Below are 18548 nucleotides of genomic sequence, written 5' to 3' on the forward strand. Positions count from 1 at the left end.
AAATAATTAGTATATATTATTAACATAAGTAATAAATTCGTATACAAATTGTGTGACATCTATACTAAAATTCGTCCGCCCCCCCCCCCTTCGGGGGGCGGGGGTCGGCCAAGTGGGGGGGGGGGGGCGATCGCCCCTACCGCCCCCCCCCCCTGGATCCGCCAGTGGCTACGCCACTGACGAACTTAATTTTCAACCCTCATTCAAATGAACCATTAACCCACAAACGAACAGACATCTTATGCGGCACTGAACAATCCTTAATCTTCTGAATCGAGGACATTGCCACTATAATTATTATTATGTGTTTATCCCTGTTTAAAGTTAACAATTTGCAATGCACTGGACATTTTCGTCTGCCGGAAGTGCATTTAACGTAGTCATTGACACATAGAGGAAGAGGTGTGGTTTAAATAGGCCTAGATCTACGTCTCTAAGTCTAAATCGTGACCTATTTTTTTTTTATACTATACCATCATAGTGAGGACTTTTATTAATATTTACTGGACTGAAACGCATATTTAAAGTATTCGTCATTAATTCTTTATTGAAACGTGCCACTTTATTATTTATTTTTTTATTGTTGGATTTAAAATCTAGATTAATACTTTACTTTTTAAAAAATGAATGTGTGAACTACAGACCGAGATATTTATTGTATATAAATGTAGACAAGGGAGAGAAACACACAACTCTTTTCTATTTTGCTTGCATGTAAGGCCAGTTCGTGGCCTTTCTCTCCTCCTTGCAAACGAGCCGTCGAGAGTCAGCGGCCTTAGTGATACCAGCTAGAGAATTGATAGACTTACTAGTAGTACTCAGTTTATCTACCGATTTGCTTTGCTGGCGACAGATTAAAGCAGAAATTTAGATCTAGATCTTTATTAGATCTATTTCACCATGGCTTCTACGTGGATTCAAGACATTATTAGTTTTGTGTTGAGTGACGAGAAAAGAACTATTGAATACGTGTCTTATATTTTTATTTTCTGGGGCCTGAGTGTATGCGTTCTACTGATGTCAATGACCGCCCCTTACGGCCGGTATTCAAGGCCTGGTTGGGGCATTTTACTACCCGGCAAAATTGCCTGGTTTATTCAAGAACTACCCTGCTGTGTTGTTCCATTATTAATTTATTATTATGCGGACTGTCCAAAAGCAGGAGTTTTAATGAATAGGTTTTCACTTGGATTATTTTTGTTTCACTACTTTCACAGGTAAATCCGGGTAAATTATAGATTCTATATAATAGTTAATAGTATTAATAGAATATAGTATTACTAGATCTAGATCTATATTTATATAAATAATATATTAAATATAGATCTATATTCAATAATATTCTAGATCTAGAGTCTAGATCTTTAATGATTTATGATTTAGATATCTACAACCATTTCCTTAAAATATAAGTTGAAAGACCTATATTCCTTAAGAAAGTTAAGACTTAAGTTGCTCATTCTTACATCCATTAGAGTAAACTATTAAAAAGTTAAATATTTCTTTGATCAGTTAATCATGACAGTGTTTTTTTTTTTTAATGAATACTTTTGAGCTCCTATTGAAACTCTTAAACACTTAACACAGATTTTATTTTTGTTAACTACCCCCCCCCCCCCCCCACAAGAACCCCCCCTCCCTTTACTGTTATTTTAGTTCATTTTGAAATGGAAATCAAATTCTATAAAATAAACCAATAGTTATTGTGGAGCACTTAATTGCTAGTCCTGACAGTTAATCTGAACTTGTACACTTGGTTAGGGTGTATTGGATTAGGCTTTAAAAAATCCCCTTCTTAAAAGTTATGGATCTGCATTTGGTCTAACCTTCTTTTCTATATGATTTAAACAGTACCAGATTATAAAGGCTGAGTTTGTCTTGCTTCTGGCTTTCTGAATTTTCTGTAAACACTGTGCATGATATTTTATCACTAATTCTTAAAGCCTTGATCTGTACTGAAGCTCTTTTCATTTTTTTTTTATCTTCAATATGAAATTTAAAAATAATTTTCTGATGCATCATTCTGATTCAATTTAGAATATTTAATTTATGTTTTAAAAGTATAAAGAAAAGATTTTATGAACATTTATGACATCAAAAAGTTTGTAGAAAAGCGAATAATACAAGCAAAGATTTTTAGTTGACCTGTGAACCCAAAGAATGTAATCCTAGTTATAACATCATACTGCGAAATTCTGTTTTCATTGAGAATATAAAGCTTGGGACTAATTGAAAATAAAAGTTGTGTAGTAAAATTTGATGATTAAAAGATTTTAAAAGTGTATGCAAATGTTTTTTTTTCTTCTTGATTTTGATTTGTTAAAGAACCTTAGTAAGCTATATTAACTATATTATTGCTTTATCTTGAGCCCTGCGCTCAATAGACTCAATGCCTCTAGTGATGCCACGTTTCTCCCTCAAAAGCTACGGTCTGCGGGCTTTTTCAGTTCACGGACCAAGGGTTTGGAATTCACTCCCCATTGATCTCAGACAGACAACATGCTACACTACTTTCAAGAAGAACATTAAGACCTACCTGTTTAAAACTTTTTTAGATTAGTTTGTCATTTTAGCCCTCGTGTTTGTGTTTGTAATGTTATTACAGCACCTTGAGTCTACATTTTTTTTGTTAACAGTGCTTTATAAATAAAGTTATTATTATTATTATCTTGCTTAAATGTAAAAAGTAGATTATTTGATCATCTTTCTTTAGGTATATCTTTACCTATGTCCCCTTAAGTACTACTTGAATTAGATGATTTAATTTCTATCCACAGAACTTTCTTATTTCCATTTTTGATAAGGGGAGGTAAGCCTACACCCCTCTTTCCCTTTGTGATGGCATTCATGTTTTGCACAATAAATGGCTATGTTCAGACTCGTTACATTTTAAAGTACGCTGACTTAACAGTGACCCAGAGCTCACTGAACAGAATTATCATAGGTATGTCTACATTTTACTTACTTTTCAGTTACACTCTTTGGAGATGATAGCCAACAGACTGGTTTGGAAAAAAGCAAATGTTTCTCTTTTAATAATTTAAAAAATGATAAGTTGATTTTTTTTCCTGTTGATTTCTAATGCTGAAATAGTCAAAATAGTAAAATAATAGTTTTTTTTTTTTTTCAATCTAATTTTTCTCAACAATAGTTTTGCATGTGTTGTCTTTTCTTTATTAGAGTATTGTAAGGTAAATTGAATAAAGTAATTATTACATTTTAGGACTTCTGTGCTGTTTTCACATTTAATTTATTAAAAAAAATAAGTATCTTTTCGTCTTTTTGCCCAATTCTCTAGAGAGTTAAGTCTAAAAACAAGTTTAAAAGTCAATTAGTTAACATCATTATTTAGATTGGTTGATCTGTTCAACCCCTATGTTCTTAGAAACAAGTTTAAAAGTCAATTAGTTAACATCATTATTTAGATTGGTTGATCTGTTCAACCCCTATGTTCTTAGAAACAAGTTTAAAAGTCAATTAGTTAACATCATTATTTAGATTGGTTGATCTGTTCAACCCCTATGTTCTTATTACTATTTCTTTCTTTCCTTCATCTTCCCAATGCATCAAACAAAATATTTTACAAGATATAGATAAAGTTTCTTATCATCAGAGAATTTTTTTTTGAGCTTCTTCCAATATGACCTAGAAATGTCAAGGTCATCCAGTTCTTCCTTACCATTCCTGCCCCAACTGTTCTTGTTTCAAATGACAGCTTTCTGTCAGCAACTGTTTCACTTGATGGGCAGTGCACCTGAGTGACCTCCCATTTCTCAGCAGACTTTGGTGTGAAGTTTTTGTGGTAGAAACTTTTCTACTTGTTGTTCTTGATGTCAAGGAAGGGGCTCTGTGAGGTCAGAGGTCATATTTAGTCATTTTCAGTGGCTTTCCAAAAGCACTTATATTCATGGTCTGCGTTATACTACAATATGATTGAGTAGTAGGAGCTGTGGACCCAGCTAAGGCTTTTGAAAGCTAAAATCCTTGCGAAGACATTTGTTAAAACTTGGGATTTTCTGATGTCTACTTGTTCACTCAGTATCTGTTGAATAAATTATATAACACCTCACACACAGTAATGAACCTTTACCTCAAAAAACAAATGTATTTCTTAGATAAATGTTTTATGAAGCTAATCTTCAGCAACTATTTTTATGTGTTTGGCTTATAAATTACAGAAGAAGAAGACAATTACAATAGCTGCTAGTAGCCTACATTATTTCTAACTCTTAAGCAAAGAGAGAGAACTGTTACAACTTCTAAAAAAAATTAGAACATAAATATAGAACTATGTCTAGTATAAAAAATATTTTTGTAATTTCATACCTTTAGGGGGCATGGTGCTGAGTGGTAAAGCACTTGGTTTCTGAACCAAGGGATATTGGGTTTGAATCTAGGTGGAGGCTGAGAATTTGCATTTCTGGATTTTTAGGACCATCCAACTCAGAAAGGTACTTAACGTTAGCTGGGGAATGTAAAGGGAGTTGGTCGTTGTGCAGGTCACATGACACCCTGGTTAATTGTTTTCCATTGAAACAGATGACGTTTATATCATCTGCTCTATAAATCACAAGGTCAGAAAGGGTCATACCTTTAGAAAACAAAAATCTCTAGTATGCTGCTGTATCAGCAATTTTAGTAGAAATAAAATGAGTAGTATCTGTTTTATTTTTAAATAGATTAGTTGAGTGTACCTTTTCCTTCTTATACAATTGTTGAAAAGCTGCTCGTAACTTTCCACCTTTGGGGTGGTAAACAGGATCAGCACATCATGAAAATATGAGGGTCGTCTGCCACACATTCTAAAGTACCATTTCAGTGTGGGGAATTTATATGAAAATAGTTCTCCTCATCAAGGACTTGTTTCTAAATAGTGTTAAAGCCTTACAGGCATTTATAGCAATTACTATAAAGCCCCTAGAACAATATTTTTGGTTAGCTAGAGAAGGCATGCATTTTGCTAAGGCCACCTCTGCTTCCTATCACATTGTACAACATTAGGAGTTGATGGTAAACCTTCCATTCTGTTGCAATAGGAGCTAATGTTTAAAATAATTATCCATCTGTATTAAAAATAAATCCACCACATTATATAAGTTACAACACTTAACACTACCTTGTATCATTTAACATTTTACAAGTTTATAACTTACAACACACAGAAATATTAAACATGACATTCTTGTCTCTCTACAGGAACTGCTATCTTCTTCATAGGAATGGGTATCAACCTTCATTCTGATCACATATTAAGAAACCTTCGCAAGCCTGGGGAAAAAGGCTACAAAATTCCTTATGGTGAGAATACACAACAGTAAAAACACATTGTCTTTTTATTTTTAAATATACATTTATAGGTGTCATGATTGTATTTAAAGAGAGCTTTGTATTATCTCCACAATGGTAATGACATTCGCAGATTTGGAGATGCCTATAAATCTATTTAACATACTATTAGTATACAATGAAGTAACTCAGCACTGAATATGATTTCTTGAGTTTAATGCCTTTAAACTCGTTTCAATAAAACATGTAATTCAATATATCTATAGGTTGTACAAGGACTTGACTGACATAAAATGGTATAGTTGACATAGTACACTGTAAAAATACAGTCTATCAAATAGTAATCCAGTAAAGAATAAGCACACTAAATAGTCCACATGGAACATTGTCTAATAACTGGCGACTGTGAACAAAGACCAATAACCAAGCGTGAATAATGACTAGTGACCCTGGTAGTTAGTTCTATGCTCCTTAAATATTACCATACAATGATGTTTCTAGATCCTTTACATCACTGGTTTTAGATTCTACAAGCTTCTACCTAGACCCTACATCATGTTTATCTGGAATGGTCTGTATGGAGATCCCTGAGTATAAGCAAAGGTATAAGGGAATCCCTAAATCTACATAGTTCTACATGGGAATTCTTTTGTCATAACAGTGTATATGAGACTCTGGCAACTATCTTAGATCCAGTGCTGCTGATCATTGTCCACACCATATGGTCTCTTGAACTATTGAACTCTTCCTTCCCTTGCATCCAAAGTGGATCAAACCAATGTTCAGATCAACTGTAATTGATAAGGACAAACTCAACTTGACTTTCTCAGTGTTGTCTTCCATGATGTGTTTATAATCTCGAATCAGGACAGATTTGACTGAGCTTTCTTTATGTCTCCTCCAGGTGGTATGTTCCAGTATATTTCTGGAGCCAACTTCTTTGGAGAGATTGTTGAATGGTTTGGTTTTGCTGTTCTGAACTGGTCATTGCCTGCAGCAGCTTTTTCTTTGTTCACAATCTGCAACATTGCACCCAGGGCAATTCAGCATCACAGGTGAGACAGAGACCTTCATTTTTTTTTTTTTATTTGATTAAGTCAAGCTTTCATTTAAATCAGTGATGCCCAAAATATGTCCAGTGGGCCAGATCCGGCCCGTGACATGGTTCCATCCGACCTGCCGAAACATCAGCACAAAGTATAGAAATCTCCCTTCCAAACATCAAAAAAATTTTGAAAAAAATGTATCTTTACATACTTTTGGGCCCTCACTTTTTCTCCGATGGATTGATACCATAACCTTTAACATTAGTGTTTTTATGAAATGGGACTCTGAATGTACAATCTACCAGGAAAAGTGAACATATCTTGACTTTTTTGTTGAACCTGGTAATAAGCCAACATATAATAAAACAACATAAAATGACATAAAATAAATATGACAGCATTCTTAGTTTGAGTCGCGAATAGAGATTAAAAGATTGATGGGATTATTTACCAAAAAGATACCACAAAATGAAGTAAAGCTACCTACACTGTTGCTCACATTTTAAGAAGCGAATTCAGCTATTTTTTGAATCGTAAAAAATATAATTGTCAAATAATCTATTAATCAAGTATTAAATCTACAGGTTTCTACCAAAATTGTTTCAGAATAATTTCATTTAGTTTTTGCAACTTTTCAGTCATGTGGCCCGCAAGATGAGTAATGGAAGTAATGGAAATAAAAATGGCCCGTGGGTCGAATTAGGTTGAGCACCACTGATTTAAATTAACTCTCTAATTCATTGTTCTCTAGTCTTCTATTATATAAAAAATAAAAACAAAATCTGCATAAATTTTTGTGATTTCATGCTTGCTCTTTAAGTTATTCTTAATGAGTTATTTTAGAACATACAATCTAGGACCCATCTTTAATGACAATCTGGATGTACATTTTTTAGAGGAAATGTTCACACATTTTCACTTCTTTACTTTTATAAACTTTTTTTTTTCTCCAAGGGAGACCAATGCTTTAAAATAGTCCTGTGAAATTAACCAATCACATCTTTTTCATATATATTGTCACTGTACTAGTGAATAAGGAAATAATGTAATGACTTTTGTCTTATTTAGTTGTGTTGCTAGTGTAGTGCATTAGGCTGAATGTTTCAATTATCTTCACAATGGCCCTGAGTTTTAACCCTACTCACACTATCCCTCTTGCATGAGGTTAAGGCTTGAATCTTCATAGTTTAATTCAACAAAAAAAAATATCTTTGAGATTTAAAATTTCTTATTTGCTTAAATGTCTACATCTGACAAAGTCTTCTATTGAAAATAAAGATAGCTCTGTTAATGGCACTTTTCAGAAATGATTTGGTTATTCATTAAATTGACCTGCTGAATATTGCCTTTTACTTCAGCTTATTAATAAACCTTAGCAAAGATTGTCATATTTGAATTTTAAAATAAAAAGGAGAAAGTAATGTTTTACCACTTCTGATGAAAGTGGTTAATATAAAACATGGAATACAAAAAAAATAAAGAAAGAAAATCTAATTAAGGAGTAAGACAAATACAAAACTGCTCTTAGGAGTTGACACTTATATGTTGATGTCACATAATACATTGGTACATGTTTTATTCCATTAAAAAAACATCAACATATTGTTTGAAAAATTAATATTAAAAAATTCTATTTGTATCTTTATTTATTGTACCAAAAACTGGATCTGGATAGAACAATCATAAAGTGATAGACATCAAAACTTCTGATCATGTTATAGAAAATCACATGTTTATGTTTGCTTTGCAAAACCTACTTTATGTTTCCTTGTGTGTTGGAGCTAGAAGTTGATCAAATGTACTAAATGTTTTTTTAGTGTGTTGGAGCTAAATGTTGAGTGACTTGGTTCTGAATGAAATACTAATGATTTGTAAATGATCTTATTGATGATTGACTTTTACTTCTCCAGGTGGTATCAAGGAAAGTTTAAAGAGTATCCCAAGAACAGAAAAGCCATCATTCCATTTTTGTTTTGAGCAAGTCTTTTTCTGCTGATACAAAAAATCATGTTATTTAATTTTGAAAAAGATTGTTACCCCCCCCCCCCCCCACCCAATAATTTGGAATAAAATTAAATGATGCCAATTTTGTCATTAACAGTAGAACATTGATGGTTCAAAATAGTCACTTCTTTGGACTCTTTTTTTTAATTGCTTTTAAAGGCAAAGTCTCAATCAAATGAATTTCAATTGAAAGCATTCAACAAGTTCAGAGAATGAGAGTGAAGTTAGTCATCAGATAGTATAAGACACTTTTACTTTCATAAAACAAGTCTGACACTAGTGGTTCAGTCATGGCAAGATGGACTAACATGAAAGTCTGACACTAGTGGTTCAGTCATGGCAAGATGCACTAACATGAACGTCTGACACTAGTGGTTCAGTCATGGCAAGATGCAGGACTAACATGAAAGTCTGACACTAGTGGTTCAGTCATGGCAAGATGCACTAACATGAACGTCTGACACTAGTGGTTCAGTCATGGCAAGATGCACTAACATGAACGTCTGACACTAGTGGTTCAGTCATGGCAAGATGCACTAACATGAAAGTCTGACACTAGTGGCTCAGTCATGGCAAGATGCACTAATATGAAAGTCTGACACTAGTGGTTCAGTCATGGCAAGATGCAGGACTAACATGAAAGTCTGACACTAGTGGTTCAGTCATGGCAAGATGCAGGACTAACATGAAAGTCTGACACTTTGAAAGAGATTTTAGGATTAGATCAAAGAACATACACACATGGTTTGATTGTATGGAGATAGAAGACCAGCTCAATGCTTTACACCCACATTATCAGTAGGCCTACAGACACACATAAATGAGGATAAATTCTTATGGTCTTCCTAGTCCTATTGAGCAGATAAAGATCTTAACAAGTTGTTGCCTTTGGTGGGGTCAGCTAGGTGTGATTTGTTCAGTCAAGTGTGAAATATGCAAATAGTCAGTGTGTAGATAACTTCATGCTTTTGCCTTGAGCAATAAAAAAAAAGTAGGTTGCTTTGCTTGTAAAAAGATCATTCCCTTGATTTTCATTAACTCCTAATCTTAAAAGGAAGCGTAATTAACTAAGACAAAGCAATAAAATAGGACTTTGAATAAAAAGAAAGGAAAAAAAAATTTTAGGCAAAGATTTTATTCAATACCATATTTGTTCAATCAATGTTCTACTCTAGCTAAATCAGAGGCAAACCATCTCTCAAAGCTGATATTTGTACACACACATCTTCTATGGCATTTTTAGAACTATTTATTTATAACCTTTACAAAGGGAGATTATTTTAGAAGGTGTTTGTGCAGAGAACATGTTTGCTTAATCCTAACAACTTCTTTGCTTGTTGTACTGGTGTAGTTCTATTGTATAGATTGTAATATTGTTTTAGAAGAAATAATAAACAAAAGCATAATGGTTGATGGATGTACAAAATATTGGAGGGGTATAACTTATGGAAATGCATTTGTAAACTTTCCATGATAACTTCTGGAAAGTAGTTTTGAACATACAAATTAAACAACGCATATTGACCCACAGTGTATGCAATGTATATAGGCACACAGTCTAGGTAATGTACATAAACATGCTGACTAGACATTCTAAATGGACACATTGCTAGGCAGTACAACTAGTCACCTAGAGATATTTTCTATCTCTGTTCCATTGCTTGTCCTATTTCCATTTTATATTGAGGCACCTACATATTTTTTCTTGGAAAAAGTAGAATATATTGGACTTGACCCAATGTGCATCAAAGAAGCAAATGAAATGTCTCACACTATTTATTGATATTGCATTGAACACAAGTCAAGTCCTTCTAATTCATTGAATGTTTCTAACCATTTGTTGTTACCCCAAGCTGGGCTAAAATACATTTGCTAAAATTACATCTAAATGATTATTTCATTATATTAATATTTCTGTAAACTGTGAACAAAAATTACATTTGGATCATTTCCTGGACAAATGATTTGTAGCAGTGTTCATCTTGAGAAAGAGAAAGCAGCATTTAGACAAAGAGAAGCTGACTCTTTGTGCTGCATCTAGACAAAGAGAAACTGACTCTTTGTGCTGCATCTAGACAAAGAGAAACTGACTCTTTGTGCTGCTTTGCTTTTACTATCTTGACATTTTCTTGACATGCTCATGAGACATTGTTTTTATCTTCATGAGACATTGTTTTTATCTTCATGAGACTTTGTTCTTACTTTCATGAGACTTTGTTCTTACTTTCATGAGACTGTTCTTATTTTCATGAGACTGTTTTTCTTATGTTCATGAGACTTTGTTTTTATCTTCATGAGACTTTGTTTTTATCTTTATGAGACTTTGTTCTTATTTTCATGAGACTGTGTTTCTTACTTTCATGAGACTGTGTTTCTTACTTTCATGAGACTGTGTTTCTTACTTTCATGAGACTGTGTTTCTTATGTTCATGAGACTGTGTTTCTTATGTTCATGAGACTGTGTTTCTTATGTTCATGAGACTGTGTTTCTTACTTTCATGAGACTGTGTTTCTTATGTTCATGAGACTGTGTTTCTTATGTTCATGAGACTGTGTTCTTACCTCTTAAACCCTATTTATTTGTGAACATTCCTTCACACTGTAAAATATTTGATGTTCAATATTTGTAGTCAATGGACTTCTCTCATCTACTATCCTATCTAGTGTATCAACAATGGAATCCTCACATCTACTATATCAATAAACTGAACCATTTTTGAACTGCTCCTGACATCCAGGATTTGTTATAGATTGTTAACTCTCAAACTAAGGCAAAAGAAAAAAAAACAAACTACAAATGCCTTCTTAAACGTTCTAAACCTCATTGACAGAACACAAATATATTCAAAGCCAGCCCCAAAACATTTAACACTTAATAGGCTTATATTTGGGAAACTTTCATTCCATTCATTTTCATCTTCTCACAACTTGATTGCTAAGAATCCTACTTCCTTGTCCTTAATTTTTTTTGTACTTAATGAATGGAGTTTATTGTTGTCCAACTTTGGACTTTCCCTACATTACAAACCTTTTGTTTTGGGCTGGGATTGAAAGTTGTCAAGATGTTTGTTGTGTGTACACTAGATTGGTTACAATGAATGTAAATACAGTATCAGTTCATTATCTCAACTGTTTATGTTTTTGTTTGGTTTTAGAATGAAGACAATTTTTTAGAGTTAATTTGCTATACTCTGTATTGTCAAATAGTTGGCATATTTCTTCATTTGAGCATTTAGTTTATTATTTGAGAAACCAGAGTAACAGACTTTACAAATAGAATTCAGGTCATGAGGTATTTATGTAGGATGAAAGGTATTGTAGATACAACAGTCATCAACTCTTGATTCTATCTTGGTTCTACAGTTTTGCAGGTGCCACCTCTGTCACATAGGGACTGTCACTATAGGGTACCACCTCTGTCACACACTATCACTAACTTAAATTCTCAAGAATAGGTGCAACCACAATTCAGTAGCATCAATATCTTCCACTTTCCTAGCTATGGCTTTCTCATCACATCCTAAGGTTCCCTAATTGCTGTATACAAAAACTTTTCTTTACTAGCTTTTCCACTGATTATTATAAGTTCTTTACTATTCCTCTTGACTTCTTCATTCTGATAAAGCAGAGCAAATGTCTCTCTGTATTCACTTGATATTGATGGGCAGAAATCATTCTTTCTTATTAAGATATTTTGATCAACTCAAATGTGAATTGTCAGGCTTATACAGGGTTGTAGCATTATCATAACCTAGTTTTAGGCTAGGGTGTATTTAATCCTCCATTTTGAAAGAGACATGCAAGATAAACGTTTCCTACATTTCAATATTGTCCTTCTTATTGTGTCATCACACAGGCAGTATTAGATTTTTTTTAGGTTGTCATTTCTTTATTTTATAGAATTAGTATAGTTCTTTTAATTATGTGCATAACTGATTTCATTTTCTGTGTTCACCATTGGACAGTAATACAGGAAAATTAAAATTAATTGAAATTTGATATTGATTTACCAGAACCTATATAATATTAAAGTTTCCTGGTTGTTGATCATTTGATAGCAGAGGTTTTACTAAGTGACTTGAAAGCAGAACTTTTACTAAGTGACTTGAAAGCAGAACTTTTACTAAGTGACTTGATAGCAGAACTTTTACTAAGTGACTTGATAGCAGAACTTTTACTAAGTGACTTGATAGCAGAACTTTTACTAAGTGACTCGATAGCAGAACTTTTACTAAGTGACTTGATAGCAGAACTTTTACTAAGTGACTTGATAGCAAAACTTTTACTAAGAGACTTGATAGCAGAATTTTTACTAAGTGACTTGAAAGCAGAACTTTTACTAAGTGACTTGATAGCAGAATTTTTACTAAGTGACTTGATAGCAGAACTTTTACTAAGTGACTTGATAGCAGAACTTTTACTAAGAGACTTGATAGCAGAATTTTTACTAAGTGACTTGAAAGCAGAACTTTTACTAAGAGACTTGATAGCAGAGCTTTTACTAAGAGACTTGATAGCAGAATTTTTACTAAGTGACTTGATAGCAGAACTTTTACTAAGTGACTTGATAGCAGAACTTTTACTAAGAGACTTGATAGCAGAATTTTTACTAAGTGACTTGAAAGCAGAACTTTTACTAAGTGACTTGATAGCAGAACTTTTACTAAGAGACTTGATAGCAGAATTTTTACTAAGTGACTTGAAAGCATAACTTTTTCTAAGAGACTTGATAGCAGAACTTTTACTAAGTGACTTGATAGCAGAACTTTTACTAAGTGACTTGATAGCAGAATTTTTACTAAGTGACTTGAAAGCAGAACTTTTACTAAGTGACTTGATAGCAGAATTTTTACTAAGTGACTTGATAGCAGAACTTTTACTACGTGACTTGATAGCAGAACTTTTACTAAGAGACTTGATAGCAGAATTTTTACTAAGTGACTTGAAAGCAGAACTTTTACTAAGAGACTTGATAGCAGAGCTTTTACTAAGAGACTTGATAGCAGAATTTTTACTAAGTGACTTGATAGCAGAACTTTTACTAAGTGACTTGATAGCAGAACTTTTACTAAGAGACTTGATAGCAGAATTTTTACTAAGTGACTTGAAAGCAGAACTTTTACTAAGTGACTTGATAGCAGAACTTTTACTAAGAGACTTGATAGCAGAATTTTTACTAAGAGACTTGATAGCAGAGGTTTTACTAAGTGACTTGATAGCAGAACTTTTACTAAGAGACTTGATAGCAGAATTTTTTCATAAGTGACTTGATAGCATAACTTTTACTAAGTGACTTGATAGCAGAACTTTTACTAAGAGACTTGATAGCAGAATTTTTACTAAGTGACTTGAAAGCAGAACTTTTACTAAGAGACTTGATAGCAGAGCTTTTACTAAGAGACTTGATAGCAGAATTTTTACTAAGTGACTTGATAGCAGAACTTTTACTAAGTGACTTGATAGCAGAACTTTTACTAAGAGACTTGATAGCAGAATTTTTACTAAGTGACTTGAAAGCAGAACTTTTACTAAGTGACTTGATAGCAGAACTTTTACTAAGAGACTTGATAGCAGAATTTTTACTAAGTGACTTGAAAGCATAACTTTTTCTAAGAGACTTGATAGCAGAACTTTTACTAAGTGACTTGATAGCAGAACTTTTACTAAGTGACTTGATAGCAGAATTTTTACTAAGTGACTTGAAAGCAGAACTTTTACTAAGTGACTTGATAGCAGAATTTTTACTAAGTGACTTGATAGCAGAACTTTTACTACGTGACTTGATAGCAGAACTTTTACTAAGAGACTTGATAGCAGAATTTTTACTAAGTGACTTGAAAGCAGAACTTTTACTAAGAGACTTGATAGCAGAGCTTTTACTAAGAGACTTGATAGCAGAATTTTTACTAAGTGACTTGATAGCAGAACTTTTACTAAGTGACTTGATAGCAGAACTTTTACTAAGAGACTTGATAGCAGAATTTTTACTAATAGACTTGATAGCAGAGGTTTTACTAAGTGACTTGATAGCAGAACTTTTACTAAGAGACTTGATAGCAGAGGTTTTACTAAGTGACTTGATAGCAGAGGTTTTACTAAGTGACTTGATAGCAGAACTTTTACTAAGAGACTTGATAGCAGAATTTTTACTAAGTGACTTGAAAGCAGAACTTTTACTAAGTGACTTGATAGCAGAACTTTTACTAAGAGACTTGATAGCAGAATTTTTACTAAGTGACTTGAAAGCATAACTTTTTCTAAGAGACTTGATAGCAGAACTTTTACTAAGTGACTTGATAGCAGAACTTTTACTAAGTGACTTGATAGCAGAATTTTTACTAAGTGACTTGAAAGCAGAACTTTTACTAAGTGACTTGATAGCAGAATTTTTACTAAGTGACTTGATAGCAGAACTTTTACTACGTGACTTGATAGCAGAACTTTTACTAAGAGACTTGATAGCAGAATTTTTACTAAGTGACTTGAAAGCAGAACTTTTACTAAGAGACTTGATAGCAGAGCTTTTACTAAGAGACTTGATAGCAGAATTTTTACTAAGTGACTTGATAGCAGAACTTTTACTAAGTGACTTGATAGCAGAACTTTTACTAAGAGACTTGATAGCAGAATTTTTACTAAGAGACTTGATAGCAGAGGTTTTACTAAGTGACTTGATAGCAGAACTTTTACTAAGAGACTTGATAGCAGAGGTTTTACTAAGTGACTTGATAGCAGAGGTTTTACTAAGTGACTTGATAGCAGAACTTTTACTAAGAGACTTGATAGCAGAACTTTTACTAAGTGACTTGATAGCAGAACTTTTACTAAGTGACTTGAAAGCAGAACTTTTACTAAGAGACTTGATAGCAGAGGTTTTACTAAGTGACTTGATAGAATAGGTTTTACTAAGAGACTTGATAGCAGAATTTTTACTAAGAGACTTGATAGCAGAGCTATTACTAAGAGACTTGATAGCAGAGCTATTACAAAGGGACATTTTGTGTGATGCTGATGGAAACACAAATATTTGTCAATGGATACTCAAAAAACAAACAATGTTGTTTACTTGTTGGTTGTCTAAAAGTTAAAGGTAGTCTAAAGGTTAAATATAGGTTAAGTGTAGGTTAAAGTTAAAGATAGCCTAAAGGTTAAATATAGGTTAAAAAGAGCCTAATGATTAAAGACAGTCAAAAGGTTAAAGATACTCTGTAGTCTAAAGTTGGGATAAAAGTTCAAGTTACAGATTGTGATGAAGAAAATAGTTTGTTATGTTTTACCCCCCACTATTTTTGTTCCTGACTGCATTTAGAAATGTGAAGTGGTCATACCTGAAGCTCTGTAGTTTGAATCTCGCTTGTCATGAATTTTCAAATCATCAATGTCATATATTTACCTCTAGTCCATTGCATGGAACAAAACCTTTAAAGAGACACATCAATTTGAACTTTTTAAATATTTGATGTACATTTTAAGCTTTTCATTGAATTATTATGTAGTATATATATATATATATATTTATATATATATATATATATATATATATACTATAATTTATTCAGTTTTCATTAAAAAAATTGTTAAAAATTCATGCAAAAAAATTATCTTTATGTAGATTTTCATTCAAATAATTTAAATTTATTACATTGCTACATACATTGATGGGTATTTGTAATTACTATACAAAAATTCCCATGACTGAGTACATTTTTAATGTGGAGGTGGGGGGGGGGGGGAGGAGGCCATGACCTTACAGTGTATCACATCATCTCATAGTGACTTTATAGCTAGGTCACTAACTTGGATCTCATCTTGACTTGGTGGAGCATTGACTTGAACATTGATCTACTAGAACTTTTGTTTTATGTTTGAATATTCTTAGACTGAACAATTTATCTCCACCTTTACTTTTTGTTGGACTAAAAATTTTTTAAATCTTTTCTTGAAAGATCCTGACACCTCATTGATGTACACAATTTTAATCTGCAGACTCTCTTTTCATAACCATTTCTGGGGGGAGTAGAAGTTTGTATTTAGTGAGAAAGCATTGAGAATGTTGAAGGTATTGAGAATGTGAAGGTATTGAGAATGTGAAGGTATTGAGAATGTGAAGGTATTGAGAATGTGAAGGTATTGAGAATGTGAAGGTATTGAGAATGTTGAAGGTATTGAGAATGTGAAGGTATTGAGAATGTGAAGGTATTGAGAATGTGAAGGTATCTCCTGACATAAATTCAAGTTATATTACTTTAATCAGTGTATGTGGAAACTTTCCCAAGAAACATAGTTGATGTAAATTATGACCCTGAACTCTAAAAGGTCATGCTATAAAAAAGTGTGTGCTCATTAGATCTCTGTGTATTAAAAGAACACTTGGGTGTACTGTAGTTTGGCTTTGTAATAACTGATCTGTTCATTTCTTGCTAATATCTGTGATTAGTCTTGAAATAATAGATCCATTGTCTATGAAATGTGTAAAACTAAACACTATTCAATTATATGAAATTAAATGTAAACAATTACAATTTTAATAGTTAATGTTTTAATTGTAAATAAGGAAGACAATGCGAGGGGGTGTGTTCAAATTTAAACCAAAAGGGAGGTTATGATATAATTATACAAGGAAAAAAAAAATAGCAATAAAAATAACAAGGTTACAAAGACAGTTTGTGTGGAGACACAAACTCAAAATCGGCCCCCGAAGTGGTCCACCCAATCAGATAAAAAGACAGGTTTCAATATTTTCAGAAAGAACATCAGAATGAAATTCTATCAAAGACAAACGACAGAGCATATTGGAGAAAGAAGATTGACAAATCTTGTGGGTGCCCCAGCGGTCCAGAGACCAAAGGATAGGTGAAAATGAAGTTAGATGTGAATCTGGCCTAACTAAAAATGTTTTATAATGAATAATTGCTCTAATTGTTTTGTAAAGGGACAATATCTTATTCCTTAAGAAAAAAAACATTCCTTTGGTTCAGTGTTCTATTATCAATGTGCTATGATAGAGTTCACGCGATAATATGAAAAACTACTTATTAATTGTTGTTTTAAAATATCTTAGATTTTTTCTCTTTAAAAAAAGGAAACAATTTTTTGTGTAAATGTAGTAATTAGTATGACAGAACTTATTTAACTTGGCAATACAAATGTAAAAAAAAATCTAAAATCGTTTGCATAAATGTGTTAAAAATATGGTAAATGGTCATTTCCCCTTCTAAGGAGCCTCCCGTGTTTGATACTATCAATAGTGAACACGTGTAAAGTGGTGTATTTTTATGAAAAAAACTGCTTGCATAAGTGATTTAAAAAATTAGATTTTTCGCTTTCAGAAAAGAAAAAAGTAGCTGCTACATGTTAGACACCTTATTTATATAGATTAGTTATTTAGCGACGCACCATAGAAGTCTCATATTGAACGGGACTAGTGACGTTTGGGATATGTTGGGTTAGAGACCGGAAAATCAGTTAGCGATATAATCCTCTAGGGTAACGACGTGTTTAGTGACAGAGACTTTTACTGTGGCCTTTTCTTAGAATAAATACATGTTACACTGTTCTTCAGCGTTGACTACATCTCTTTACTAGTTAAAACCGATGTGTTTGTTTTGTCTGGATTGTTGATCAACTACACGGAATACACCCGAACAATAATACCCAAACTAGCTGCAAAAATTAAAAGAAATTTATATTTGCTTATAGGCTAAGAATGCACATTGTATGTAAATAGCACGCACATTTTTTTTTTTTTAAATGGACTTTTTATGCAGCGACTTTCATGCAGTAGCGTGACAAGCATCTGCAAGACACAGTGCCAGTCAGTTCCGTCACGTTTAGATAAAAAAAAACAACTCTAAAAGCTATTGAAAATCTGATTTAATCTTTAATGTTCCTCCCTAACATCTCAATAGTTTTAAGTATCTATAATATATTGTTCCGGATTTTTAATGAGAAAAATTTTAACTCTATTTATGTCTAATCTCACTTCTCTCTTACAGTACATTTAATTTTCTAGCTAAAACGTTACAAAATAAAATTATAGTTAATATAAGGTTCCTATTTTTAAGGAGAACAACGTCCTAACACCAAAGTATGTTATGAAAATCTCTCCACAAGGCTATGGTACATCTAATTTTCATAGGAGACCATCAAAAAATTTAATTAACGGTATTAGATTTATCTGGAATTCTCTTTTTCTCTTACTATTTATACAAA

General features: G+C 32.8%; 1 protein-coding gene across 5 annotated transcripts; it reads left to right on the forward strand.

Annotated features, from left to right (window-relative positions):
* Positions 1-404: 404 nt before the first annotated feature.
* On the forward strand, positions 405-17892 carry LOC106062695 (3-oxo-5-alpha-steroid 4-dehydrogenase 1-like). 5 transcript variants are annotated; one of them, XR_008777101.1, is made up of 6 exons: positions 405-1217; positions 2778-2944; positions 5197-5298; positions 6191-6341; positions 8243-16498; positions 16533-17892. XR_008777101.1 is itself a non-coding variant. In XM_013221011.2 (5 exons), exons 1-5 carry the CDS (start codon positions 901-903, stop codon positions 8307-8309), a joined length of 804 nt encoding a protein of 267 aa, XP_013076465.2. In that variant the 5' UTR covers positions 405-900; the 3' UTR covers positions 8310-17892. The 5 variants fall into 5 exon arrangements, 1 of the variants encoding a protein (XP_013076465.2); XR_008777100.1 differs by having other exon boundaries at positions 8243-16395; positions 16464-17892; XR_008777102.1 differs by having other exon boundaries at positions 8243-16395; positions 16481-17892.
* Positions 17893-18548: the final 656 nt, after the last annotated feature.

Source organism: Biomphalaria glabrata, chromosome 3 (assembly GCF_947242115.1).
Source record: "Biomphalaria glabrata chromosome 3, xgBioGlab47.1, whole genome shotgun sequence".
In the NCBI taxonomy this organism is placed as follows: Eukaryota; Metazoa; Mollusca; class Gastropoda; family Planorbidae; genus Biomphalaria; species Biomphalaria glabrata.

Coding starts and splice junctions, on each gene's coding strand:
- LOC106062695 (XM_013221011.2), top strand. CDS start 901: ATGGCTTCTACGTGGATTCAAGACATTATTAGTTTTGTGTTGAGTGAC. Junction 1,218..2,777: donor TTGTTTCACTACTTTCACAG/GTAAATCCGGGT, acceptor TTCTATCCACAG/AACTTTCTTATTTCCATTTT. Junction 6,342..8,242: donor AGGGCAATTCAGCATCACAG/GTGAGACAGAGA, acceptor TTACTTCTCCAG/GTGGTATCAAGGAAAGTTTA.